This window comes from Poromitra crassiceps (assembly GCF_964638095.1).
Source record: "Poromitra crassiceps genome assembly, chromosome: 3".
Lineage (NCBI taxonomy): Eukaryota > Metazoa > Chordata > Actinopteri > Beryciformes > Melamphaidae > Poromitra > Poromitra crassiceps.
The window spans coordinates 26098483-26126180 of NC_139625.1; the positions used below are offsets into that span (position 1 = coordinate 26098483).

A 27698-nucleotide genomic window follows, 5' to 3' on the forward strand; every position below is an offset into this window, starting at 1 on the left:
TCCACCCAGTCATGGGACTTGTGTGGTGAAAAAAAAAAAAAATCACCACAATACCATTGTAACTAACCCGAAGATATTTTACCCTCTATCACTAACGTCGGGTGAAAATCACCCGAACACGTAGCCGGTAGAAAAAACCATGAATGGGAGCAGGGAAACAAACCTACATTCAATGACGTCAGTGAGCATCCTGAAGGTACCTAAGGACCCGCCCACCTCAGACAGCAGCAAGACAATGAAAATCACGTGAATTCATTTGTCCGGGTGAAAATCACCCGACGTTAGTGTTCTAGGGTTAAGGGGAAAAAATACTAAAATTCTCTTGGTCCAGTCTCTTAAATGTGAATAGTTTCTGTTTCTATAGTCTTCTATGACAGTAAACTGATTATCTTTGGGTTGATTGACTGTTGGTCAGGAGTCAGGACAAAAGAAGACATTTGAGGATGTCATCTTGGGCTTTGGGGAAAAACTGATTGACATTTTTCACCATTTTGTGTCATTTTATAGACCAAGCGACTAATCGAGTAGTTGAGAAAATAATCGATAATGAAAATAATTGTTAGGTGCAGCTCTACTAGGAAGCAATCTAGGAAGTGATCATGTGGTTTCAGAGGTGGTAGAGTCAGCCACGCGTAACGTCATTCTTAACCTACTTGGGGTGTTAGTTAGATTATGCTTAGATGGAATCAGATCATGGGTCAGATGCGTCATCAGATGAGTTAAACCACAGGAAGTGTATTAAGATGTCCAAACTTTCATTATTGTATTCTCCTACATGGCAAACAAACACCACTTGGTACTCTTCGTTCATTGTAGTTACTGTATAAATATGTCACTGAAACAATGTCTGTCTGTCTATCCATCTCACATACAGACAGCCACTCACACACCAACCATAATGTTTCAGTGTTTTGTATTCACTCTTTCCTGTGTTCACAGCTACATCAGCAAAGTAGACGTACTTAAGATTCTAGTGACGGCCAACTACAAATACATTCCCTCTCTGGACGACATTTTGGAGACAGCTGCTGTCACGCGTCTCCGTAACCAGCTGCTGGAGGCAGAGTACTACCAGCTGGCTGTGGAGGTGAGACAGGTTTCGGTTCTGTATCGCAAGTGGTGCTCTGAGTTTTTCCATGCACTCATGCTGTACAGTCAGTCAGGTTTCAAATCTGCTTTGGCTGCTAAGATGTTTCATTTTCTGGTGAAAATATTTTAGCCCAGTGGTTCTCACGCTTTATGAACCATACCTTTCTTTTTCCGTATTAATGGACATGGAACAATTAAATGAATAAATAAAAATGAGAAATGTTCACACATTCAAGCCTCTCTCTCTTTTTAATTGTTGTCTGTGAGCTTATGCCAAGCCTGCTAGCTCTCCTTATAAAAATTCTCAGCATTGTAACAGTAAGTAGGAACTTGATCCGTGTCTCAAACTATGCCATGTTGGGTCCTTGAATTTGAGGGAATTGTGCCTGGAAAGTCCTTGTTTAAGAAGGTGTGGTAACTCTGTGGTTGTTTCTCCGCTACGCCAGGTGTCTACTAAGAGTGGTCTGGACCCTGGTGGGGTGTGGCAGGCGTGGGCCATGGCCTCCCTGAAGGCAGGGAACCTCTCAGCAGCCCGGGAGAAGTTTTACCGCTGTCTGAAGCCTCCAGTGGACCGCAACCAGCTCAACCTGGGCCCCTGTCTGCTGCAAGAGATCATCCAGCACCTGGAGAACACCGTTCCACCCACTCTGACCACGGTAGGAAGACAGCGGCAGTAGCCATGGGAGTAGTCTCCCAACCTGTCTATTCTGCATTTTGTAGTGTAGTGGTAGACATTGTACTGTAGACATGTCCATCCTAGCATACACTGACTACACTACAAAAAAGTGTATTGTATACATAAACAAACTTTATATATATATATATATATATATATATATATATATATATATATATATATATATATATATATATATATATATATATATACGTATATATATATATACATACATACATACATACATACATACACACACACACACACACACACACACACACACACACACACACACACAGTTGAAAAGACAGAGTAATACAGAACAACAGACAATGAACAAAATAAAAATTAATTTACAGTATATCTGATTTTTTCCAGTTAGAAAGAAACTATAATGTATCTCTAACGTAGTGTTTGAAAGATGGAGGGAATAAACAAACATATTTGTTTTTTAACACAAATGTAAGGTCTCTCATAGCTAACAAACCATTCTGTATGCTTCTGGCCATTACAAAGTGAACTTTTAACTTGTCATGTAGTTTAGGATTTAGAATCTACTTGTGAGGTTTGAGTAGTAGTAATCAATTGATCGCCTGTTCGGAGGGAGGGGAACTCGTTGGAATAGCGTGATCCTCCCACGTGCTATGTCCTACCGGTGAAGTTTCCCCTGTCAGGTGAAAAGAAGCGGCTGGCTAACTGCAAAAAATCGGGGGGGGGGGGGGGGGGAGTCGGAGCTTTTCTTTCTGGGTCCCAGATGATGTCACTGGTGTTTGGTGTCCCTGCTGTTTTATTCACTGCATTCTACCACAATGCTTTATGTGGGTCTAGTTATGTAATAGTAAAGGTCATTGTGGCTGTGTCCAGTGTTTCCCACAGAATTAAAATCTACTTGTGGTGGTAGTAGGCTGATTGGGCAGGGGAATGCAGACATTTACTGTCCTGTTCCCGCTTCTACCTCAAGAGGCACTAGTGCATCACTGCAACTTCTGATTCTGCTGTTAGTCCAGAAATGGCATTAGAATTCTCCATCCACAAACTGTTTAACGTTATTGTTTGAGCTACCGTAATTGCATTTTTTTTTTTTTTTTTTTTTTTTTACACCTCTACTGTACCTGGGCGGCCTTTAAAGGAAGGCTTTGATTTTCAAGCCGCTTTGTATCATTACAATGTCGGTATGCAGATGAGCAGCCTTTACCTTGTCTTCATGTTTTCCTGCGCTGAGAGCTCTGCATTTGATTCCAGGCACTTCCGTATCAGAATGATGCGTTACGCGTCATTCTGGACATTCTTGACGCAGAAGTGAATAGATGTTGTTCAAGGGCGGCTGTTATTGTTTATTTAATTTTTTTCTGTATGCGCACATCTACGGATAATCGCTTCGAGAGCCTTAACGAGCCTTAATGACTGATACCAGTTGGCGGGGGCAGAGTTTCTGCAGGCAGACAAATGGATATTTCTCTGTATGGAAAATATATAGAGACGGTAAGCACTGTCCATCTGCTTATATTACCGAGATTATAATGATACAAAGTGGGTTGATAATCGGCAAAGCCTTCCTTTTAATATACCTGGGCGGCCCACCCAAGTAAAGTCTATGTGTGTGAAACACTGGGGACATGTGCACCACAGCTCTCAACAATGAGGTCCAGGCTTCAATGGGCCTGTCATATTTGTGCCAGTGGATTATTTTTTCCCTGTGCTTAACACATTGACTGCCAGCCGTTTTTTTTTTGCTGTAGGTAGCTTTTGCCAAGCCGTTTTTTTGAGGATTCTGGCTCATTTTACAAGAGCCGAGGATTCTTTTCTGCTTGGAGTTTGTCAACACAAAGTTCACAAAAGTACTAATAGAATGTGTGCTTTCTCTGTCTAAAAGAGTTAGTTTGTAGAGTTAGTAGTTATGTAGATATTAGCCGTTGAGTACAGCATGGTTTTAGCGTCTGAGAGTTAAAGCTGAGATAATCGCAGTTTTGTGAAATTCAATCAAACAGGCAGAACAGTCACTTTAACCATTTATTTTTGGCATCAGTGAGAGATCAGACATCCAAACAATATAGTTCCGAACGCCCTCTCCTTCAACTCCTCCCTCCGTGGGCGTGTCTAGTGGCTTTCAGCCTGCGTTTGTCACAAGCGAGTGCTCTGCTGCTGCTGCTGCGAGTTTGAGCAGCCTCCCTCCCTGGCAGCGAGTTTGAGCAGCCTCCCTCCCTGGCAGCAAGTGTGGATAGGTCTCACTCGTCTCTTGGGTTTGAGAGCCCCGATGAAGCCCCGTGCGACTCTAGGCTTTATGCTGCCCACCCAGTCCATTTCTGGAACCCCCCACCGCAGCAGCGCGAAAGCGTCCCCGCCTACAGTATGAGAATGAGGCTCGTTCGTTTCTGACTGTAAAATCGCCAAGCCATTTCCTTGAGAATGGAGGAAGCAGCCGCGGGAGGCGGCTGCTTTTGGTTGACTTTCTCTCTGTCGGGAGAGGACCGTCGCCACCTAGCTGGTCGGTAAAATAGATTATACACATTCAATACTTCCAATATCTCCATAGGAGACGCGGGGGGCATTGATCCACGTAGCACCGTCAAAAAAAAAAAAACAATATTAATACGTCAGTGGCAGTCAACGTGTTAACCACAGGAAGTGATGGACTGAAAAACTCAGTTATTTATAGTAAGGCTGCTGCCATGCAAACCTGTTACACATTTGGCAAGTGTTGCAGCACGTTCAGCTGCTGGTAGGATTAGAAGTTGGTCCCTTAGGCCATGTTCAGACTAGGAGGCCAAATCTGATTTGTGAACTTTAGTGACCTATTAATGACTTTATCCAGATTGGTTTTATGAGTCTGGACGCTCCAAGTCTGATTTGTGTCACTTGTCCCGAACCACATGGAGGTAGTTTCCAATCTGCTTTCGACTGATGTGACTTCAGTGCGGACGCGCAGATCCACCAAATCTGATTTGAACGTGAATGAAAAAGCCTCATGCATGGCTATACAAAAAATAAAATTAGAGCAGCAAACCAACGTGTTTCAGCTCAAGGAGCCTTTGTCAGGGTGTAAGCATCATGAAAGCAAGCATACGTCAATATATTCATAGTATTCCCCATGATGTCATGTCACAAGCATTTTCCTACCAATATGGTGCTACAATACACACATATCATTAGCTGTGTCACTTGATTGTAATCACCTGTTAATTGATTACAGCCACATGTTATTTTCCTACCAAGATGGCCGTGGGGTGATGTAACAGAATACTATGGCCCAATTCCAATCCGCCCCCTTACTGACTCAAGCCCTTAGAGGCGCGTTCACGTGAAGGGAGTGAGGGTTTAGGGATGTCCCACTGTGAAATCGCAAAGTGGATGAGGGCTCGGAGTGAGCCCTTTCTGCCCCCTTACCGTAAGGGAGCAGCTATGGCCACTTACGGAAAGGGAATTGCCCACAATGCATAGCGTTGTGACGTATAAAACGGGGAAGGCTGCAAATATCTGCCAAAAAAATAAAAGAACACGCGCGAAACGAACGCGGTGTTTGCGAGTGCGCTGGAATGCCTTAATTGACAATGAAACATTACATTAATAGGGATTTCAGATTAGACAAAAATATTATATCAGAGGAATGCAAGTACCGGTAGTTATTTGACACAATCCTAGAATAATCATTGATCATTTATTACAATTGCAATCCACAACTTTTTTGATGAATGAGAAATAGTTTTACCGAATCTGTATTGTACAGTATTGACATTGTGTATAATGTTGAGTGACATGTCATTATTATGCTTATTTTAATTATAATTACACATGTTGCAGATTGCAGATTTTGCAGTAGGCTACATTTATTTTTAAATTACCTGTTGTCCACTCTGTAGAGCCAGAGCACAGAGAACAGATCTCATCAGGGAGTCTATCCCTCAAAGCGTCTTGACAATAAACAATATATAGCGAACCCCAAACCTGCCAGAGTTAACATCAGTGCAAAGGGCTCTGCTGTCCCAATCCTCCTATTTATCCAATGTGGATCCCTTCCACACTTGATGACTCAACCACTTTCAGATGGCGGCCATTAGAGGGACTGAGGGTTCAGGGCTTGAGTCTTTAGGGGGCGGATTGGAATTGGGCCTATCAATAGGGACACGGACACCAATCAAATGCAAGAGGTCTTGACAACAGGTGCAAATCATTACAACACAGCATAGGAAAATGCATGTTATGTATACATAGCATTGCCTTAAAATGATCAATCTGCATTGTATAAAACATTTGGTTTGCAGAAAAGAAAAGGACATCAAAATATATAGGGACTCTGTTATTGGCTGTGGCACAGTGCAGAAAAATGTTAATACATTCACATCTACTTCTGAAATGAATTATGTTAACATTTTTTTGCTGGTTTGAATTCTTTCTCTCTGTTACATAACTTTCTGCTGTATACTGTAGTAGATAACAGGGTTGAAGAAGTCACTTATGCGTTGTCTAATTGAACAGAACTATTTCATATTATCTTGGTTGCTGGGTGTGCACAGGAGTCATACATGCCAGCCTACTTCACTCTGAGAGGAAGCTAGTCATTTCCAGAGTGAGCAACACTTGTGACACTTGTAGCTTTCTGTTGAACTGGATGAGCTGTGGTCACTGGTGTCAGTGTGATGTGCAGAGAGGGTTCCAGGCAGCCAAGGTGGTGAGTGTTAACAGAGTTCAGGAAGACTGTTAAGCCCAATTTATGCTTGGTCTGGCGACACTTTTGAAACAGTCGCCGACAGAAATGAGGACTTGAGTCGACTACGTCACATAGTGTTGCGCAAGTGTGATTGGCTATATAGACGACACGCACTTGACTTCCTTGTTTTGGTTTTCGCTCAAATTAAATGAATGAACGTGTCCCCGCTATTTTTATCAGCCTGTCCTTGATGTATGACTTTGTGAAAATCACAAAGAACATCGTGACCAACTTCCCACAGAGAGAGGAGGTGAGTTGTGAGGTTGTGTGTCGTTATATGCGGCTGCAGCCAAGTACATTGCATCTTGCCTCTGACGTGGTTTCACTGTGCATTCCCTCTCTTCTCTTGGCTGTCTGCACTTATAGCGTTCGAGTGCTATAGTATAAATGCAACACCATGAGCGACACTTTCTTTTTCATCTGCGACGATGTGCTGAGCGACACTTTCTAATAAGTATAAATTAAGCTTTACTCTCTGTTAGATCATCTTTTTTATATTTAAATGTCAAAGCAGCCTACTAGCATGAATATTAAGCTATTCCTATATTATTATAGGCATTTAAGCAATCAATAGTAAAGAGAGGGAGAGGGCGGGGTTTCAAAACTACAGTGTCCAGACAATGGAGATATCAAATATTACTGTGTTTGTCCATAATGTTGGTCTCGACCTAGTTTCAAGATGAGAACCAGTCATGTTACCTCATATCACAATAGGCATCAGCGCTCAGCATAAGTCAAGTGTAATCCAAGTGTGACGTCCGTTATGACATGTGTCTCCTGACTAATCACCCCATCCTCAATAGGCAATCAACCCCTGTCAATATGTCAATATGACGTTAGTAATGACCGTGACATCACTGCCGAGGCTATGACGTGGCAGTACATATAGCCATGGTCAGCGTGTCACCATCCTCTTTCCCTGTACCTTCACCTCAATGGTTGGCTGATCGTATCCCATCCTCTGAAGCTGTGTTTTGCCCCACCCAACTCACAGTCCACCACCAACGTCTTGACTCCTGAAGAATTCCCTACGGGGGGGGGATTCTCTATCCTAGTCTGAGCAGATGCCCTCCTCTCTCACCACAAGAAGAGGGCCATCTTACCACGGAGTCATTACGCCAAAGAATCAGTTGCCATGCTGCCATGCCATAGAATTAGTTGCCATGCCATTTGTGAATAAAGCTCCCTCGTTAAATTCTACCCACTGGTCTCTCATGATTGAAACATATTTATCTAGGACAGGCAAGTGCTTGGTAAAAGAACTGGCCAGGCATTTTTTTAATGCAACAGGAGCAAGTTCAGGTGCAAGGGGAGAAATCATTTAGGCCTGACGCAGACGGAGACATTAAAGTCTTTCTTGAATAAGTGTCTTTTCATTTTACACTGAACAACACACAGTAACTCTATAGATCCAATCCATCTATTTCAACAGCACTTTGAGTCAGTTGGAAGCACAGCATGGCCATTTATTCTGCTGACAGTTACATGGCTCATGGCGGGTCCAGTCTGAGGAAAGCTAATGCTGAAAGAAAGCTTTGCTTAGTGTGTGTGGTCCTGTATTGATCAGGGACTACAGGGTTAGAGGTTCAATTTTCAGGGCCTCCTGGTGGCTCACTTGGTAGAACGCGTATCACCAAGGCTCAGTCCTTTGCACTGCCGACCCGGGTTCGAATCTGACCTGTGGTCCTTTGCCGCGTGTCATCCACTTTCTCTCCCGATCTTTCCTGTCTATCTACTGTCCTATCCAATAAAAGCAAAAAAAGAAAATAGGTTAAATTTTCAGTTCACTGAAGCCGTGCATTCGTCCTTATCACACTGTAAGGTGCTTTGGATGAAAGTGTTCAAAAATGCCAAGTTTAGCTGTTATATAGAAATGAATGACATCTGTAAAATACTAGTCTTTGTGTGCTTTGTATGGCTGTATGTGTTTTAGTCTCTGGGTGAGGACATCTTGGCATCACTGCGGGAGCTGGAAGAGGCCCTCGGTGAGGGGGGCCCACTGGAGCGAGCAGAGGGGCCGACCCAGAACAGCTTACTCCACCAGGAGTGTCTGTACTACCTGAACACATACGGCACTCACCTGGCCCTGGTCAGCTTCTACATGCGGCAAGACTGCATGACAGAGGCCCTGACATACCTGCTCAACAAGGTGAACCTTGTCTTTTTTTAATAATAATAATAATAATAATAATAATAATAAGAAGAAGAAGACGAGGAACCAAAATGCACTTCCTCTCGGTTTGATCACACTGAGCTTCTCTTTTGTTTATCTTCTTTTGTATGTATGTATTTTGTATCTTGTGATTTAGGACTGACTCTCAGATACAACGTGTTTACCCGCAACGGTGATGAACTGCAGAAACTGAATTGCCCCTTGGGGATAAATAAAGTTTTCTCAATCTCAATCTCAATAATACAACATTACATTTATATAGCGCTTTTCTTTAACTCAAAGTCGCTTAACAGTACACACTTAAGCGCAAATTATGCTCGAGCGAAATCGCTGGCGCTGACTGCGCCGAGGGGGTCGCCGCAGCTGGGCGTCCTATCGGCGCAGCTCGGCGTCGGGGGCGTGCAGCTCCTCGAAAATGTGACTCTGCGCCGTCTAGCGCCGTCAACTCCTTGTTGTGAGGAATGAGGAAATGCCATTTCCTCTTTTAACTTTTTTTAACGTGCTTGTCCCTCATCTAGCAAAGCCTTCTGCAGGCTCATCGGAATGAGTTTTGAAATGGAGGGACAATAAAATGTCCCCCCACCGACATGATTGCAAGTTCTTGGTAAACGACACGATAACGTTTTGGACGTGTTTTGGACGAGTTACGTTCGAGTATGCACAGTCTCGCTGTCGCCGCTCGGCGGCGGCAAGGCTCCAAGTCGTGGCTGCGCAAAAATATGCCGGGCGCTTAAGGGGCGGCGTTAGTGAGACAGTAGAAAGACAAACAGTGGACAAACACAACACAGACACAGAAGGATGGATAGGGGTGGGGGGTAAGAGAAGGCAATAGAGACACTGCATGAAATAGGCCATGCCCATCATTGGGGAAAGCTCTCGATTCACTTCCATACACCAGCGTCATTTTCCTTGAATTAAACATGGCTAAAAGTGGTTGTGTGGTGGGCTGCACAGACAACAAATGTAGAAAATCACCAATTAAAGATTCTTTGTACTCCCAAGCAAAACAAGCCATTGAGAAGAAAAATGTGGATCTAGGCTGCAAGGTGAGAGGACTGAGCCAGTTCCTCTCTATAAAACTGATGAGTTGCATTCATGTGTCATGGGTCTCAGGATATTTTGCTCTGTATTGACTGCCAGAGTGCAAAATTAATGTGAAATCTCACTGACTTGTTATCTAATGATATGATAGTTAACATCGCATCAATCCACTTTAGCAGCAATGTCACGTCAGTCACTTAAACTAGACTGAAAAGCATAGCTGTATTTCAAATTTTTAAATATGAAGTGAAATGATTAATACATTTCAATATATATTATCTTACCTGGTGATTAAATCGAGTAACGTTACTGGTAAATGTCGGAAGTATTTCACGTCAGGCCACTGTGTGGGATCATTTATATCCAGCTTTATTGGAGTAACATTAAAGGGGGACTAACCCCCTAGATATGTATTAGAACAGTGATTTGAAAATACCTATGGAAAAAACCAAGAAATGACATATGCTCTTGTCTATACTGGACTCTTTGGCTGTGTTGAAGTCCAGATTTTTTTTCGGAAATCGACGCCATTACAGTTTGCCTATTGCCTCAAAAATAATTTATTTGAGAGGGGCCATATCTGTATAAATATCAACACCTAGCCAACGCTGGTGGCCTGTTTGGAAAGAGCTTTGCTCAAAATGGTTGAAAGTTATATCAATTTGGTAATTCAGTGGCGAACTAGAAATTTAATTATTTTTCTGCATGTAACTCTATGGCAGTGTGTTAAACTACGTTACGAGAGCAAAGTGGCATGGGCTCGTTACAGCAGCACACCGCACAATACGACAAACCCCCCGTTCTGGGGTAACACAATGCGAGATTTCTCTACGTCATTCCCTCGTCCAAGTTGCCATATAGTCCCTTTTTCATTTTAGTTTGGGGGCTTTTCGTGATTCTTGTTAAAAGTTGTGCAAAAGTTTTTTCCTCTCAGCGCAGTGCAGGCTGCCTGCGCCTCCTCCCTCCTGCCAGACCCCGGCTGGCGAAACAGCCTGCTGCATGCATGGGGCGCTTGTAACCTCACGGAGCAACAAACAAACAGACAGAAATAGCTGGTGTGCGATTTAGAGAATACAGTCTGAGATTGGGTACAGGATTGAGGGAATCCCGCATCTGTTTGCGAAGGTGCGACTGGACAGGACGCTTTTCACAGACAGGCACAGTAGTCGGAGCGAGGCGAGTGTCTCTCAGGGCTACTCAATGCACAGCTGCAGATCTTTCCTCCTCCTCCTCCGCGCATTCAGTCTGTCCAAAATCATTACCGATATAATCTCAGTAGGAGGGATGCAGGGAAATGATAGTAGCCGATGTGTTTAGAGAAGCTTTGTCACGTTGTCACGTCGTAGTATAGCGTTATATTTTACATGTGCGCTAAACTGCGACCATATTTGTTTGCGGAAATATCAGACTGCTCTCTCTGCTGCTCTCAGAGCACAGAGAGCCCAGCTGCTGCTGGCCTGCTGCGCGCGCCCGCGGAGCTTGGGGCTCGTCCATGTAACAGTACGACTCTCGCCTGCCTGGGCTGGAGACAGTGCTTGCAACTCGGACTGATAATATAAACATCATCATTCGAGCTTATCCAGGTAAGATATCAATAAAATAATGACACATTCAGCGGGAAACTAACTATAATTAAGACATGTGCCAACTTTGACGACGTTTGGTTCAGTATTTTAAGAGCAAACTTCAATAAGAATAGGCTTGGAGTTCTGAGGAGCTGAAAGGGTACAGGGGGGGTAGGGGAGTAATTATCTTGAAATCCCATAGTCTTTGGGAACACTGTGACGTCAGTGTGTTCCTAATCTCCCATTCATTTGAGAAAAAAAAAAGAAGCAGTCTTTGACCCTTAGAGGGCGCTTATGCCAGATATGCTGCTGAAAAATGATACAAATGGTAAAATGGCAACAGTTTGGTGTCAAATGTGGAAATTCTGACCAGAATTCTTCACACATCACCCCCAAAGTCATATATATTGGTTAAAAGCTGAAAAAAAGTGTTTTGGAGGTTAGTTCTCCTTTAATGAAAAAGGACTTCAGATTTCCCAGATGGCCGCTTTTGCCTGTGAACTAGCATCCAGGTTTCCCCAGCATGGCTTACCAACTGTGACGCGCTCTGCAGTATCTATACAAGGAATCAGCATGACTTCACGACACTGCAAAACACCCGGAACCGCGGCAGTTAACTCATATGAGTTGTGCCAAACAAACGTTAATATCTCAAAAACTATACATGACATTGCTTATATTTTGACATTTTGAGTGAGAGCAGAAGTAGCTCAAGAGTCTGATGTCTAATATATGCACGTCGTGTTAAAGTTGTGTGAACTGTCGCAGTTTTTAAAATGTAAACTGCACAGCCGGGGCTATAGTGAGACTCTCAAGGCTGGCTCCATAGGGTCCCATTGCCATTTCCACTAGGACTTTTACTCGTGGGTACCGGAAGTGTTAGCATCCAGGTCTTCTGGACTCATTCCTGCGGTACTCTTAAGGCAAGGCTCCAAGTCGTGGCTGCGCAAAAATATGCCGGGCGCTTAAGGGGCGGCGTTAGTGAGACAGTAGAAAGACAAACAGTGGACAAACACAACACAGACACAGAAGGATGGATAGGGGTGGGGGGTAAGAGAAGGCAATAGAGACACTGCATGAAATAGGCCATGCCCATCATTGGGGAAAGCTCTCGATTCACTTCCATACACCAGCGTCATTTTCCTTGAATTAAACATGGCTAAAAGTGGTTGTGTGGTGGGCTGCACAGACAACAAATGTAGAAAATCACCAATTAAAGATTCTTTGTACTCCCAAGCAAAACAAGCCATTGAGAAGAAAAATGTGGATCTAGGCTGCAAGGTGAGAGGACTGAGCCAGTTCCTCTCTATAAAACTGATGAGTTGCATTCATGTGTCATGGGTCTCAGGATATTTTGCTCTGTATTGACTGCCAGAGTGCAAAATTAATGTGAAATCTCACTGACTTGTTATCTAATGATATGATAGTTAACATCGCATCAATCTAGGGCTGCACAATATATCGTTTCAGCATCGTCATCGCAATGTGCACATGCGCAATAGTCACATCGCAGAGCATGCAATGTCAAGTAAGGTAAATTAACTGATAACACACAGTAATGCATGCCCTCTCTGTGACGTTCTAAGCTCTTTTCCTACTAACTATAGTACTTTTACTCACTTAGGATCCTGCAACTCACCCTGTCTGTGGCTAAAAACACACTAACTTCCTACTACGTCAACCGCGCACATTACCCACTAGGCCACCTTCTTAAATGAGCAAGGCTTGATAGACCTATTCAAGACTTTTGGTGAAAATTCCTGTATTTTTTCATATCGCAATATATATCGCAGAATAAAAAAATATTGCAATGTCAGTTTTTTCCAATATCGTGCAGCCCTACATCAATCCACTTTAGCAGCAATGTCACGTCAGTCACTTAAACTAGACTGAAAAGCATAGCTGTATTTCAAATTTTTAAATATGAAGTGAAATGATTAATACATTTCAATATATATTATCTTACCTGGTGATTAAATCGAGTAACGTTACTGGTAAATGTCGGAAGTATTTCACGTCAGGCCACTGTGTGGGATCATTTATATCCAGCTTTATTGGAGTAACATTAAAGGGGGACTAACCCCCTAGATATGTATTAGAACAGTGATTTGAAAATACCTATGGAAAAAACCAAGAAATGACATATGCTCTTGTCTATACTGGACTCTTTGGCTGTGTTGAAGTCCAGATTTTTTTTCGGAAATCGACGCCATTACAGTTTGCCTATTGCCTCAAAAATAATTTATTTGAGAGGGGCCATATCTGTATAAATATCAACACCTAGCCAACGCTGGTGGCCTGTTTGGAAAGAGCTTTGCTCAAAATGGTTGAAAGTTATATCAATTTGGTAATTCAGTGGCGAACTAGAAATTTAATTATTTTTCTGCATGTAACTCTATGGCAGTGTGTTAAACTACGTTACGAGAGCAAAGTGGCATGGGCTCGTTACAGCAGCACACCGCACAATACGACAAACCCCCCGTTCTGGGGTAACACAATGCGAGATTTCTCTACGTCATTCCCTCGTCCAAGTTGCCATATAGTCCCTTTTTCATTTTAGTTTGGGGGCTTTTCGTGATTCTTGTTAAAAGTTGTGCAAAAGTTTTTTCCTCTCAGCGCAGTGCAGGCTGCCTGCGCCTCCTCCCTCCTGCCAGACCCCGGCTGGCGAAACAGCCTGCTGCATGCATGGGGCGCTTGTAACCTCACGGAGCAACAAACAAACAGACAGAAATAGCTGGTGTGCGATTTAGAGAATACAGTCTGAGATTGGGTACAGGATTGAGGGAATCCCGCATCTGTTTGCGAAGGTGCGACTGGACAGGACGCTTTTCACAGACAGGCACAGTAGTCGGAGCGAGGCGAGTGTCTCTCAGGGCTACTCAATGCACAGCTGCAGATCTTTCCTCCTCCTCCTCCGCGCATTCAGTCTGTCCAAAATCATTACCGATATAATCTCAGTAGGAGGGATACAGGGAAATGATAGTAGCCGATGTGTTTAGAGAAGCTTTGTCACGTTGTCACGTCGTAGTATAGCGTTATATTTTACATGTGCGCTAAACTGCGACCATATTTGTTTGCGGAAATATCAGACTGCTCTCTCTGCTGCTCTCAGAGCACAGAGAGCCCAGCTGCTGCTGGCCTGCTGCGCGCGCCCGCGGAGCTTGGGGCTCGTCCATGTAACAGTACGACTCTCGCCTGCCTGGGCTGGAGACAGTGCTTGCAACTCGGACTGATAATATAAACATCATCATTCGAGCTTATCCAGGTAAGATATCAATAAAGTAATGACACATTCAGCGGGAAACTAACTATAATTAAGACATGTGCCAACTTTGACGACGTTTGGTTCAGTATTTTAAGAGCAAACTTCAATAAGAATAGGCTTGGAGTTCTGAGGAGCTGAAAGGGTACAGGGGGGGTAGGGGAGTAATTATCTTGAAATCCCATAGTCTTTGGGAACACTGTGACGTCAGTGTGTTCCTAATCTCCCATTCATTTGAGAAAAGAAAAAAAAGCAGTCTTTGACCCTTAGAGGGCGCTTATGCCAGATATGCTGCTGAAAAATGATACAAATGGTAAAATGGCAACAGTTTGGTGTCAAATGTGGAAATTCTGACCAGAATTCTTCACACATCACCCCCAAAGTCATATATATTGGTTAAAAGCTGAAAAAAAGTGTTTTGGAGGTTAGTTCTCCTTTAATGAAAAAGGACTTCAGATTTCCCAGATGGCCGCTTTTGCCTGTGAACTAGCATCCAGGTTTCCCCAGCATGGCTTACCAACTGTGACGCACTCTGCAGTATCTATACAAGGAATCAGCATGACTTCACGACACTGCAAAACACCCGGAACCGCGGCAGTTAACTCATATGAGTTGTGCCAAACAAACGTTAATATCTCAAAAACTATACATGACATTGCTTATATTTTGACATTTTGAGTGAGAGCAGAAGTAGCTCAAGAGTCTGATGTCTAATATATGCACGTCGTGTTAAAGTTGTGTGAACTGTCGCAGTTTTTAAAATGTAAACTGCACAGCCGGGGCTAGAGTGAGACTCTCAAGGCTGGCGCCATAGGGTCCCATTGCCATTTCCACTAGGACTTTTACTCGTGGGTACCGGAAGTGTTAGCATCCAGGTCTTCTGGACTCATTCCTGCGGTACTCTTATCATTTCTCTCCTTCATCATGGCACAGGACTGCCCAGACGAGGTGTTTCTCGAGGGCGTGTTGCAGCCCAGTCTGGAGCGCGGTCGTCTGGGCATGCTGCAGGGTATACTGGAGACCCTGGATCCAGGCCTGGAGGCCTGCAGCCGCTACCTCATCGCCTCCTGCCAGCTGCTGCAGCGCCGGGGATACTTCCACACGCTGTACCAGCTCCAGCAATTCATGATGGTGAGAATCTTTAAGTGCTTATTTATTCAGATTTCTGGGGGGTATTTTAACCTCTAACTGATTGTCCCCAGTGGAGAGATGCAGAACTGATAGTGAGAAGGGAAGGCAGACTGCAGGTACATGTCTGTGACTTAGCCCAGTGGTTCTAAACTTGGGGGTCGGGACCTCTCAGGTGGCCGGAAGATCATTTTGGGGGGTTGCGAAATAATTAATGGTATATCTTTTTTTTTTTACATACTTTATTTTTCACATTTCAGTTAACAAAACAATTAAACACAGTACAGATACAAAACAAGACAAGTGGAAAAATATAAAAAATACCCCGCCCCCCCCCCTCCAAGGCTCGAAAGAAAAAGAAAAAAGACAGACTAGACAGGGACATCACATTTCAGTTCAACCACATGATTTCAAGTATTATGGAGCTGTATAAAAGTCTGTAAATACCATTAGGTAGGCAGTACCCTCAATGAAAAGAAGACTCCTCGATAAAGTCTATAAAGGGACTCAATGAAAAGAAGACTCCTCGATAAAGTCTATAAAGGGACTCCAGGTTAGATAAAGTCTATAAAGGGACTCCAGGTTAGATAAAGTCTATAAAGGGACTCCAGATAAAGTCTATAAAGGGACTCCAGGTTAAAGAGATGTTTTCACGGGCTCTGCTTACTTTATATCTGAGCTTTTCTAGGGGCAAAAAGGAGACTACCTCCCTCAACCACTAGAAATGACGGGGCTTTCTTTGACTTCCAATTAAAGAGAATAAGTCTACAGGCTATCAATGAGGCAAAGGCCAGAGCATTTGCCTTTGCCTGTAAAGTTGTGACGTTGCAGTCAGGGGGTGGTATACCAAAAAATGGCTGTCTGGAAATCTGGGGCTATGTTTTGTTTACACATAAAACACCTCAAATATTTGTTCCCAGTAGCTGTTGAGAGAGTGACATGCCCGAAACAAAAAGGGAGAAGGGTTCATTCATTGTGATATCTCTTCAGAAATTAGTTTGGAATTTGGATTGATAAATAATAATAGATTAAAAAAAATAGTTGTTTTTCAGTACAAAAATGCTTTAATTGATTCATTAAAATATTTGTTTTTATTTTTTGCATTATATAGTAGACTACCCCCAACCATGATTTACTTTTCACACAATCCCCTCACTTTTTACCTGGACAGGATCATGTGCGGGCGGCCATGACCTGCATCCGATTCTTCACTCATGGAGCCAGTTCCTACCTGCAGCTGGGAGAGCAGCAGGTATGTTGTTTGCCTTGTCTTTAACACTTGTGCCATTAATTGACCAAAAGAATTTGAAGTATTTCCTGCTCAAATGATGAAGTTGACCCAAACCTTGACTGACCATGACCTTGACCTTGATGCTGAGCAGCGCTGGTTGGTCAGAGCCAAGGAGCACCTGAGGACGTACCTGCAGGAGCAGCAGGGCCGGGGAGCTGGGAGGAAGAAGTCCCAAGTCAACTCCTTCAGGAAGATGATGTCCTCCAGTGACGTGTCCAGGTTAGGCCGGGGCGACGGCCTGGGGCAATATATCTATATCTATATCTATATCTATATACCAGGGCGACGGCCTGGGGCAATATATCTTAGCAGCACTTAAAGGCCCCCTCCAGTCTATTGTGCCATTTCTAAGATATATTATGTGTTTGTGAGTCATGACCTGGTCTGTTGATTAGCCACATTGTTTGCCAGTATTTCTTTGACAAATAAGCTCATTTTGTGCTCAAAGTTCAAAAAATAAAATGTTGTGAAAAACAGGTGATGATGGTCAGTTCAAGTTAAACTCTTTCCATAAAGCCCATCAGCCGGTTTGTTGATAATAAGCAATATTGTGGCTTATAAACTAAGGTTTTTACGAAGATGAGGGGAAACAAGTATGGCCGCATAATGCTTCCAGTATTTCCGGTGTGGGTGCGAGAGCCGAAGCTGTTCTGTTTTTTTCCAACAACGCTGCAGTCATGCTGCAGTGGAACAAGCAATTAGCCTTCGGTTCTTATCAATGTAAGTTATTTGGCGCAAATGATGACGTGCGACTATAGAGCGCGCGGCGCGCTCATGTGTGTTTGACATGGAACACCAAATGTTACACAGGTAGAACAACTGACTGGAGGGGGCCTTTAAGTGGTCACAGTAGGTTAGAAATGTATTCATGAAAAACTTCACAGGGACGGTTTAGTACTTAGAATCACTTATTTGCCATGTACAGACAGTAAAAGTACAGAAGCTTTAACAACACAGTACATAAGGTCACACTTGGCACAGAGACAACACGACATCACATACTTTGCAAGGGAGTATTATGTACAAGACACATAATAGATAGATAGTAGATTATAAACTGTAAATCACTCTGCAGATATACTTTTATCTCTACTAATGAGATGGAAATGCAACTTCACATGAAAGAAAGAATGGAATCTCAAGTCTGGACGAGTGTTTTGCTTGTAACTGCTGTCAGACATCAGACATTTTTATTCCGTCTTCCTTCCATTTTCTTTCTACTCTTTTTAAAATCATACAAGTCTGCTGATTTATTTTCCTCAGACACATGAACACAATTGAGCTTCAGCTCGAGGTGACCCGCTTCCTCCACCGCTGTGAGACTGCGTCCTCCTCCAAGGCGCCTGCACAGATGGCTACGCCTTCCCCCAAATCCTCCCGCTCCAGCTCTCCGCCTACACTGTTTGGAGGAAGCCCCATGAAGATCGAGGTTGCCTGCAAGGTGAGCTTTAGGTGGAATCATCCCAACACTTTAAAAGCACTGTAACATTACCTGAAATCCCCAATCTGTAATCAAGCATGGTACCACCAGTTGAAACACCCTACTATCCACTACTGCCTTTCTTAATGCGTTAATACACTTGATTCAAGGTAAATAGTTTGCCTGGAATATTAATGCAAGGGATATGACAAGGAAACATCAGTTTATTTTGTGTTGGACTAAGACCAAGGTTGGATTATGGAAATCCAAATAAGCTTTTACATCAAGCCAATCTGTGTCAAGTGTCTAAAATGTATATGACCAAATAAATTACATATTGGGACTGACTGTATTCAGCATTCCATGGTGGGGACAAGGAGCTTTCTAAAGTTTGACAAAATCAGTACTGAATTCTTATTTTGTATTATTCCAGGTGATGCTTGGAGGAAAGAACATAGAAGAGGGCTTTGGCATTGCATACAGAGTCATACAGGTACGATAGATGGTCTTTACCTTCTTTTTGTCACAATAATTATTCTCAGTTCATATTAAACAAACTCTATAACCTTAATTTAGACTTGCTGTGTACAAGGGCAATAAAGGCAATGCAGCAACAACAAAAAGTGGGCACAAGGAAAATATAAGATACTGTACATATTTGTACATACAGATAGTGACAGATAGTGACAGATAGTGGCCAATTTAATTGGTCTTTGTTGCACTTAAAATGTCTTATCTCCCAGAAACTTCAGGAGTCTTCTGTACGTTATCGGTGGTCGTAGGTGTTCGAGCTTCGAGAATCTTACAGAGCCTGTCCTTTTGTCTAATACGGAAAGTCTTCTCTTAAATCCACACATTGTAGCTGGACTTAACTTTAATACCGCAGACGAACTGTGCTCTTTGTTCCACACTCGGTACGGTGTAACAATACGCGTATTCATACCGAACCGTTTAGGTACGAGGCTTTAGGTTCAATACGCATTGCAAACCAAACAAACCTTTCACTGCTGAACAGTGTGAGTCAAGGATATCATGATGAACTGAAAGTGAGATGGAAAAAGACAAAAAGTGGTAAAAAAACAACAGTGCTGGTTTACTTTCAGGATCAAGTGTCAAACTCTTGCATCAATTGCCGTCAAATGGAGCTTGTGAGCTCGTGCTTCTATTTTCACTTTGTGATGAATACAACAGGAGGGGAGGTGTTATATAGACTCTTCTCATGAACACTTTGTGATGAATACAACAGGAGGAGGTGTTATATAGACTCTTCTCATGAACACTTTGTGATGAATACAACAGGAGGGGAGGTGTTATATAGACTCTTCTCATGAACACTTTGTGATGAATACAAGAGGAGGGGGGGTGTTATATAGACTCTTCTCATGAACACTTTGTGATGAATACAACAGGAGGAGGTGTTATATAGACTCTTCTCATGAACACTTTGTGATGAATACAACAGGAGGAGGTGTTATATAGACTGTTCTCATGAACACTTTGTGATGAATACAACAGGAGGAGGTGTTATATAGACTCTTCTCATGAACACTTTGTGATGAATACAACAGGAGGGGGGGTGTTATATAGACTCTTCTCATGAACACTTTGTGATGAATACAACAGGAGGAGGTGTTATATAGACTCTTCTCATGAACACTTTGTGATGAATACAACAGGAGGAGGTGTTATATAGACTCTTCTCATGAACACTTTGTGATGAATACAACAGGAGGGGGGGGTGTTATATAGACTCTTCTCATGAACACTTTGTGATGAATACAACAGGAGGGGGGGGGTGTTATATAGACTCTTCTCATGAACACTTTGTGATGAATACAACAGGAGGGGAGGTGTTATATAGACTCTTCTCATGAACACTTTGTGATGAATACAACAGGAGGAGGTGTTATATAGACTCTTCTCATGAACACTTTGTGATGAATACAACAGGAGGAGGTGTTAAATAGACTCTTCTCATGAACACTTTGTGATGAATACAACAGGAGGGGAGGTGTTATATAGACTCTTCTCATGAACACTTTGTGATGAATACAAGAGGAGGGGGGGTGTTATATAGACTCTTCTCATGAACACTTTGTGATGAATACAACAGGAGGAGGTGTTATATAGACTCTTCTCATGAACACTTTGTGATGAATACAACAGGAGGAGGTGTTATATAGACTCTTCTCATGAACACTTTGTGATGAATACAACAGGAGGGGGGGGTGTTATATAGACTCTTCTCATGAACACTTTGTGATGAATACAACAGGAGGGGGGGGGTGTTATATAGACTCTTCTCATGAACACTTTGTGATGAATACAACAGGAGGGGAGGTGTTATATAGACTCTTCTCATGAACACTTTGTGATGAATACAACAGGAGGAGGTGTTATATAGACTCTTCTCATGAACACTTTGTGATGAATACAACAGGAGGAGGTGTTATATAGACTCTTCTCATGAACACTTTGTGATGAATACAACAGGAGGGGAGGTGTTATATAGACTCTTCTCATGAACACTTTGTGATGAATACAAGAGGAGGGGGGGTGTTATATAGACTCTTCTCATGAACACTTTGTGATGAATACAACAGGAGGGGGGGGGGGTGTTATATAGACTCTTCTCATGAACACTTTGTGATGAATACAACAGGAGGGGTGTTATATAGACTCTTCTCATGAACACGGAAAACACAACCCCATTTGAAATTTTGTGTGCACATGTCTTGCCAATAAAGGCACATGCATTTGTCTAGGTGCCTCTTAGGGCAGCTGCTTTCACCTATGATATTGGTTTTTAGTGTGTGTGTGTGTGTGTGTGTGTGTGTGTGTGTGTGTGTGTGTGTGTGTGTGTGTGTTTTCTCTTTGTTTAGTTTAGTAGTGGCGCAGTCGCAGTGGTAGCACTGTAGCCTCACTGCAAGAAGGTCCTGGGTTTGATTCCCACCTGGGACACTGTTGGCACTGGGGGTGTGTCTCCCCATACCTTCGGTGCCTAGTGTCCAGGTAGGCTATCTCGAGAAAAGGGCCTTTCTGTGGGGAGTTTGCATGTTCTCCCCGTGCTCACCTGGGGTTTCCTCCATATAACATCAATATGGACCCCCATTAAAGACATGCAGAAGATCGTCGTCTGACCAGTGACGGTTGGAAGAAGTTGGTCCCCGGGCGTTTCACTGCAGCTGCCCACCGCTCCTTGCCAGTCCGTGGAGGAGGACGAGCCGAGGTTTGGAGAAAGGCGGATGATCAAGTTCACGGCGCCATTTCTGTCTGTGTCTCTGTGTTCCAGCCGCCGTGCACCTGTGGGTGGGTGGGTGGGTGGACTAATAAAGACAGGTTTGTCCGTCCTTGTTTCGTTTGGTCTTGGGGGGCTTCTCTGCAGCTGCCCACCGCTGCTGGCGTGACCACCCCGGGTGCTTCCCTGCAGCTGCCCTCCTGTCCTGTCCACTCCGGGGTGCTTCAATGCAGCTGACCACGGAGGAGGATGAGCCAGGATGGGATACATGTGGAGGACACATTTCCCAATCTGCCTCCAGTTTGCCTGTGTGTGTGCATGCTATGATGTGTCTGTGATCAAATCAAGGCAGGGTTTGTCCGTCCGGTTGAATCTTTAGTTTTAAAGTTGTACTTTTAGTAATACTTAGTTCAGCTTAATCTATTGCAATTCATGGACATAAAAAGTAGTAGTGGATACCTTTTGATTCCTGAGATTCTTTTATGGATTTTGGATTTTGTAATGGGTACGGGTACGGGTTCGTAACATTCCAAGCTCCTTCTTCTTGTTTTCTTTTTTTTTTACTACTACAGTTGTTGTTTGAACACAATTAGTTTGGGATTAGTGGATGACTTTGTTTCCTGACCTTTTTAATGGATTTTTTAAACCCAGCCTCTTCAATCCCATGGAACAATACCATCCAACCTCCCTCCAGGTCTAAGGAGATGTCTGAGAACTACCAATTCGTCTCTGATTGTCTGGACCCTGACCACCTTTGGGGAATAATTCATTATTTTTCTGATTAATCCCTGTGACTAGTTTTTCCTGACATGGCAAGACTCCTCTACCCCTACAATATGAAGACTAAGCTGCCCTCCCTGGACCACTCTCAAAAAGCACCTGATGATCCTTGTCAATTTTCAAAAGAAAACCGAAACTGTTTATAGAAATAGAACCACCAAACCACACCATATAACAAGGACTATGAGTAACTCTTTACTTAAAACCATCCAGTGCACTGATACAGGTCAGAAGCAGAGTTTTAATCTCATGCCCAATGTTTGGATGAGCTCGAATGGCTCTTGAAATCGGAAAAGGTGGATATTTGCTGCATTACTGAAACATGGGCCAGTGCAAATATTGCAGACGAATCCCTTCACTTAGAAAACTTCCAGTTGTTTCAGAAAGATAGGTCAGGAGACAGAAAGAGAGGATGGGGCGTGGCCACCTACGTGCATCAAAGGTTCAAAAATGAAGGATCCAACTGCGCTTCAGCTGTAGGAACTGGCAGGTCTGGTGCATCACAGGAGGGACGCATAAATACTTAAAGGAAAAAGTCTGGAGCAGCTCGGATCAATTGATGCCTTTTATTTAAGGTGCATAATATCAGACAACGTTTCGACGTGCATACGTCTTCATCAGGTCTAGAGGTTGCAGGCAAAGAGAAGAGCTGACCTGGAGAAAGATGAATTTGAGTGCTTGTGGCTTCAGCTCCATCCCAACAGACTTCCCAGCTCAGTACCCACCCTGACTGTGGGGACACTCTACCATCCACCATGGGCAAATGAGAAAGTACAACAGCAAAACACATGTGATTACCTTATCAATACCATTGATGTGATCAGATCAGCCTTTCCTCAATTTATCCTGTGTGGAGATTTTAATCACTTGTCCATAAAGATGTTGACAAACTCCCATCCTGATATGAAGCAGGTGGTTAAAGAGAAAACGTGGGGGGGATTATATCGTGGATCTGATTATAACCAACCTCAAGAGCCATTATAACGCTCCCACTTTTCTGGCCCCACTTGGCTCCAGTGACCATAAATGTCTGCTCTTCTCCCCAAACACCAATCAGGAGAGAGAGCAGAGATTAAATGGAAAATGGGACGGACAAAGGGGCATGCATGCATGGCCAGCACAGACTGGACGCCTGTCTATGAGGCGGCGAGCATAGACTTCCAAGGCTGATACTTTTAATTCCATCATACAGGTGTTGTGTTGTCTTGTGATAGTGTCTTGTGATAATGTGATTTTATCTTGCATTTCTTGTATTTCTTTTGATCTAGGTTTTTAATCTACCGGTATTTCTTCTCATGTGAATTCTGCTTTTTTTTTCAGTGTATATTCTGTGAGCAAGAATTAAATAAACTCAACTCAAAATGATACTTGATACAGGTGGATTCTTGAAACAAGTTGATTTGCTTTGAAAACTAGTTGCATTTTCTCACACTATTGTCAGATTTTTTCACTTGTTTGGAAAAAAAAAACCTACACTCAATAGTGTGATAATAAAGAAGTAATAATTAGGTAACACCATGTAATTACCAAAGTAATAATGAGGTAATAGCTACGTATTAACACCCGCGGGCCGATATCTTCGGTAGGAAGGGGGAAGTTCTGGGAAGTGTTTCCAGGTAATCCCTACCTTAGATGTTTGGTTTAATCTAATATTACCATGAAATTAGATTTCCCCATTATTACCATTTGTTTCTGGCCCCGTTAGCCTATTACATACAGTTCAGTCTAATTACCCAGATACGTATACCCATTGTTGATACCAAGCTATTACCTGGTTATTACTTTGTAATTACATGGTATTAACTAATTATTAGCTGTAAAGTAAAGTGCTACCAGATTTTCTAGACATCGTTGTCAAATCTGGTCCCTTCTCCACCAACATGTTAACACACAAAAAAAACTGCCACCCAAGGTTCAAAATCTTACCAACGCAAACGAGTGCAGGAAAAGACTGGACGATAGCTCCCAATTTAAGTGGTGTTATGAACGGATTTGCACGGAACTTTGTGAAAGGTTGGTAATGGACCAACTAAGAAATAATTAACTTTCCATGCCCACCGGCCAAGGGGGGTGTGGTAATGGGCGTGGCCAATCACAAAAAGGCGCCTAACTTTCACACGGATTCACAAAGCACCGAGGTATGCACTCTGCCGAGTGCACTCTACTTCTGTATGTTATCAGTGGCCGTAGGTGTTGGAGCTTTGACAATCTACAGAGCCTGGCCGTTTGTCTAATACCAAAACTCTCATCTTAAATTCACCCACTTGTAACTAGACTTAACTATAATACTGCAGACAAACTGTTGTCTAGCGCTCTTTGTTCCACATTAGGGTTGTAACAATACGCAACTGTACTGAACTGTTTAGGTACAAGGCTTTAGATTCAATATGCATTGCAAACCGAATGAATCTTTCACTGCTGAACAGTGCAAGTCAAGGATATCATGGTAAACTAAAAATGAGATGGAAAAAAATAAAAAGGTGTTCAAAAACATTGTCATGAAATTTAAATAAAATGTAAACTGTAGACTGTGAAAATAATAAAATAAATTCATAAAGAAAATCACTGACATTTCTTCTGCATTTCTACTTTTTTGCTGTATCGAAATCATACCGAACCGTGACACCACTGTGTCGTATCGAACCAAACCGAACCATGAATTTTGCGAAGCGTTACAGCTAGGGATGCACCGATATGAAAATTTTGGCCGATGCCGATAACCGATATTAACATTGCTGTTATGGCCGATAACCGATATTTACCGATGTCGATATGATCTGTATAAAACCACATTTTTATGATCATCACATTTTGTACATACTGAAAAACACATGTGAACACTGAATTTGAAAAAGTTATGCATTTCTTTATTTGCAAAGCCTTTGGAAAAGCCCATAAATCATAGATTTACTGCATTATTTAATATCAATGTGAAGAATTTGGCTGATAATGATAACCGATATTAACATTGCAACATCTGACCGATACCGATATGACCGATATGTTAAAAAATTACCAACATCGGCCGATACCGATATGATTGCCGATATATCGTGCATCCCTAGTTACAGCCCTATTCTGCACCCTTGCTTGGGTGAACAAGAACATAATCTGTCTGGTGGTTTTCCAACCAATTCAAATGTAGTGAAGTACAGTATGTGTCTTGTCTCCCTCTCTCCCTGCCTGCCTCAGGACTTCCAGCTGGAGGCCCAGGCTGTGTACGTCCGGGCCGGCCAGAGGCTCGTCCGACAGAGGCAGTATGGAGCCGTGCGGCAGCTGCTCAAGTGTGTGGGGGAGTCAGGCACCGCCACCAAGAACGATTGCGATGCTCTTGTCCTCAGCTGCATCTCCATCGCAGATAAGGGTCCAGCAGATGTGAGTGACTGTTTTGTTTCTTTTCTCTAGATAACAACATGAAGATTCACAAGAACAAGAAAACGGCCATAGTCTGTGATAACATTGTGTGACTTGGCTCCACACTCTTTTTGTATGATGGTTATAAAGACTTGTTTTCCTTTATCTTGATTTAGGCCAAGGAGTTGGAAAGTCTCATCCTGGAGACCAAGAGCACAGAAAACAAGGTAGTATAAAACTGACTGCATAGCCTCTGTCTTCTTATTCTTCTTCTTTTTTTGCCCCCGGCTATCACCTTTATCTTTCTTGCCTGAGGCTGTCCTTGACAAATAGAGTTTGGAGGAGCTCAAGTTAATAAAAAGAAAGAAAGAAAAAGGAAAGGCAAAGCTTCAAAGGCTCAAAACTGAGAAAAACAAGAGGAAAAGCCAGCCAACCTTCAAAAAATGAACTCTGTATTCTGCAACCTCAATAACCAGGTTTCAACTGTACATTACCCATTTTAAGCTAAAATACATTGTACATTGATGCTGGTGAAGGCTGTAGGACTTGGGAATGACCTGCCCAAGGAGATGATACTAGCAAAATCAGTATCTGTCTGTCTGTCTATCTAATTTCTTCCTTTCTCTTCATTTATCGACTTTGCTTATGGAAGATTATATGAAAGACAGTTAGTTTAGCTGTTGTTATTATTATTATTATGTTATTATCATTATGATCCTTCGGTCCTCAGATTAAGGCCTACCTGCTGTGCAGCAAGCTGCGGCCGGCGTACCTGCTGGCCGTGAAGCTTGAGCCGAGCCGGGCGGGGCCGCTGGTCCAGGACGTCCTGCAGGTGGCCGAGGGAGCAGAGGACTCTGTGATGCAGAATATCTGTCGTCAGTGGCTGTCTGAGCATCGCAAGACCCCCCAGCCCCCAGCCCCCCCCAAGGCCCAACCAAACGCTAGGTAATGACATAGGCCCAACAAGGGAATACATAGGCAGCACCTGAACTGTAGTCTCTTAAAACAGACATGTTGGCTCCCGCAATTTGCAAATGCTCCCGCCTACCCATCTGTACTTTCTGGAGTGGAAAATTGGTCAAAACGGATGTTAAGGCATTTCTCCACCATCATTGGTCGAATACCATCGAAATTCCTTCCGGTCTGAAGCGTTTTTGTTTGTTTGTTTTTGGAAGATGACAACTTCCTCTGGCCAAATTTTAATGGGTGGAAATACAGACTGTCTATGGAGCATTCAAAGATTGTGGAAGAGATAGACTGGCTTGAGAGACTACTTGAACTGTGAAACGGAGCTGCAAATGTCTGGAGACGTACCAGAAAACTATTGTTCAGCCCTAATATACATAAGACTACACAATATATGTAGTTATAGAGAAACTGACAATTCACATATTGTGATATTTCTTGCTGTGAAGAATAATCTTCAGCTATAGAGTGTTGTGACTTAGCTGAGATATTGCCAAGCTACGATCAGCACACATTACACTGCTCAAATTCTCAAAATCTTATCAAGAACTTTAAGACTACACTAAGTTTGTGGGAGATTTGCCTGTTCATCAACCTACCTGTTAAGTAATGAAAAGATTGACTTCAAAATCTATAATAATCGATAGATAAATTTGACACTTTAGCAGACGTTATGTTGAGGGATAGTAGGTAACTGGCATTATCTAAGTAAGACCTTATACAGTCGTAATTCAAACATTTTTTTTTTACATGGCCTGTAGAATAATACATTTTAAAAATGAATCCTCTTTAACTCTGTATAGCTGAAGCATCCAGGTTTATTTAAGAGACTATTTCAGATGAGCAACCATGTATTCGTCCACTGCAAAGTGATTTCTATCTGTAGTCTCCCATTGCTCACCAACCTCACTTCTTTTTGAGGGAAAATAGTCCCTAGTAGTTTAAAACATTGTTATTTTTGTATCATATTTGCTGTATATTTTAACAATCTCCTATTGAAAACTACTTTG

At 42.7% G+C, this 27698-nt stretch overlaps 1 protein-coding gene across 1 annotated transcript in view; it reads left to right on the top strand.

Annotated features, from left to right (window-relative positions):
- The window catches only part of zfyve26 (zinc finger, FYVE domain containing 26), a gene marked incomplete at its 5' end in the record, with an annotated part of 62643 nt that extends 35903 nt beyond the window's left edge, over nucleotides 1-26740 (top strand). The window contains 11 exons of the mRNA XM_083634175.1: nucleotides 940-1087; nucleotides 1536-1745; nucleotides 8404-8619; nucleotides 15445-15642; nucleotides 16811-16891; nucleotides 17022-17149; nucleotides 18194-18371; nucleotides 18784-18843; nucleotides 25561-25743; nucleotides 25899-25949; nucleotides 26453-26740. Coding sequence (XP_083490301.1) covers nucleotides 940-1087; nucleotides 1536-1745; nucleotides 8404-8619; nucleotides 15445-15642; nucleotides 16811-16891; nucleotides 17022-17149; nucleotides 18194-18371; nucleotides 18784-18843; nucleotides 25561-25743; nucleotides 25899-25949; nucleotides 26453-26671 — 1672 coding nt within the window. The 3' untranslated portion in view covers nucleotides 26672-26740. The remainder of the gene's footprint in view (nucleotides 1-939; nucleotides 1088-1535; nucleotides 1746-8403; nucleotides 8620-15444; nucleotides 15643-16810; nucleotides 16892-17021; nucleotides 17150-18193; nucleotides 18372-18783; nucleotides 18844-25560; nucleotides 25744-25898; nucleotides 25950-26452) is intronic.
- Nucleotides 26741-27698: the final 958 nt, after the last annotated feature.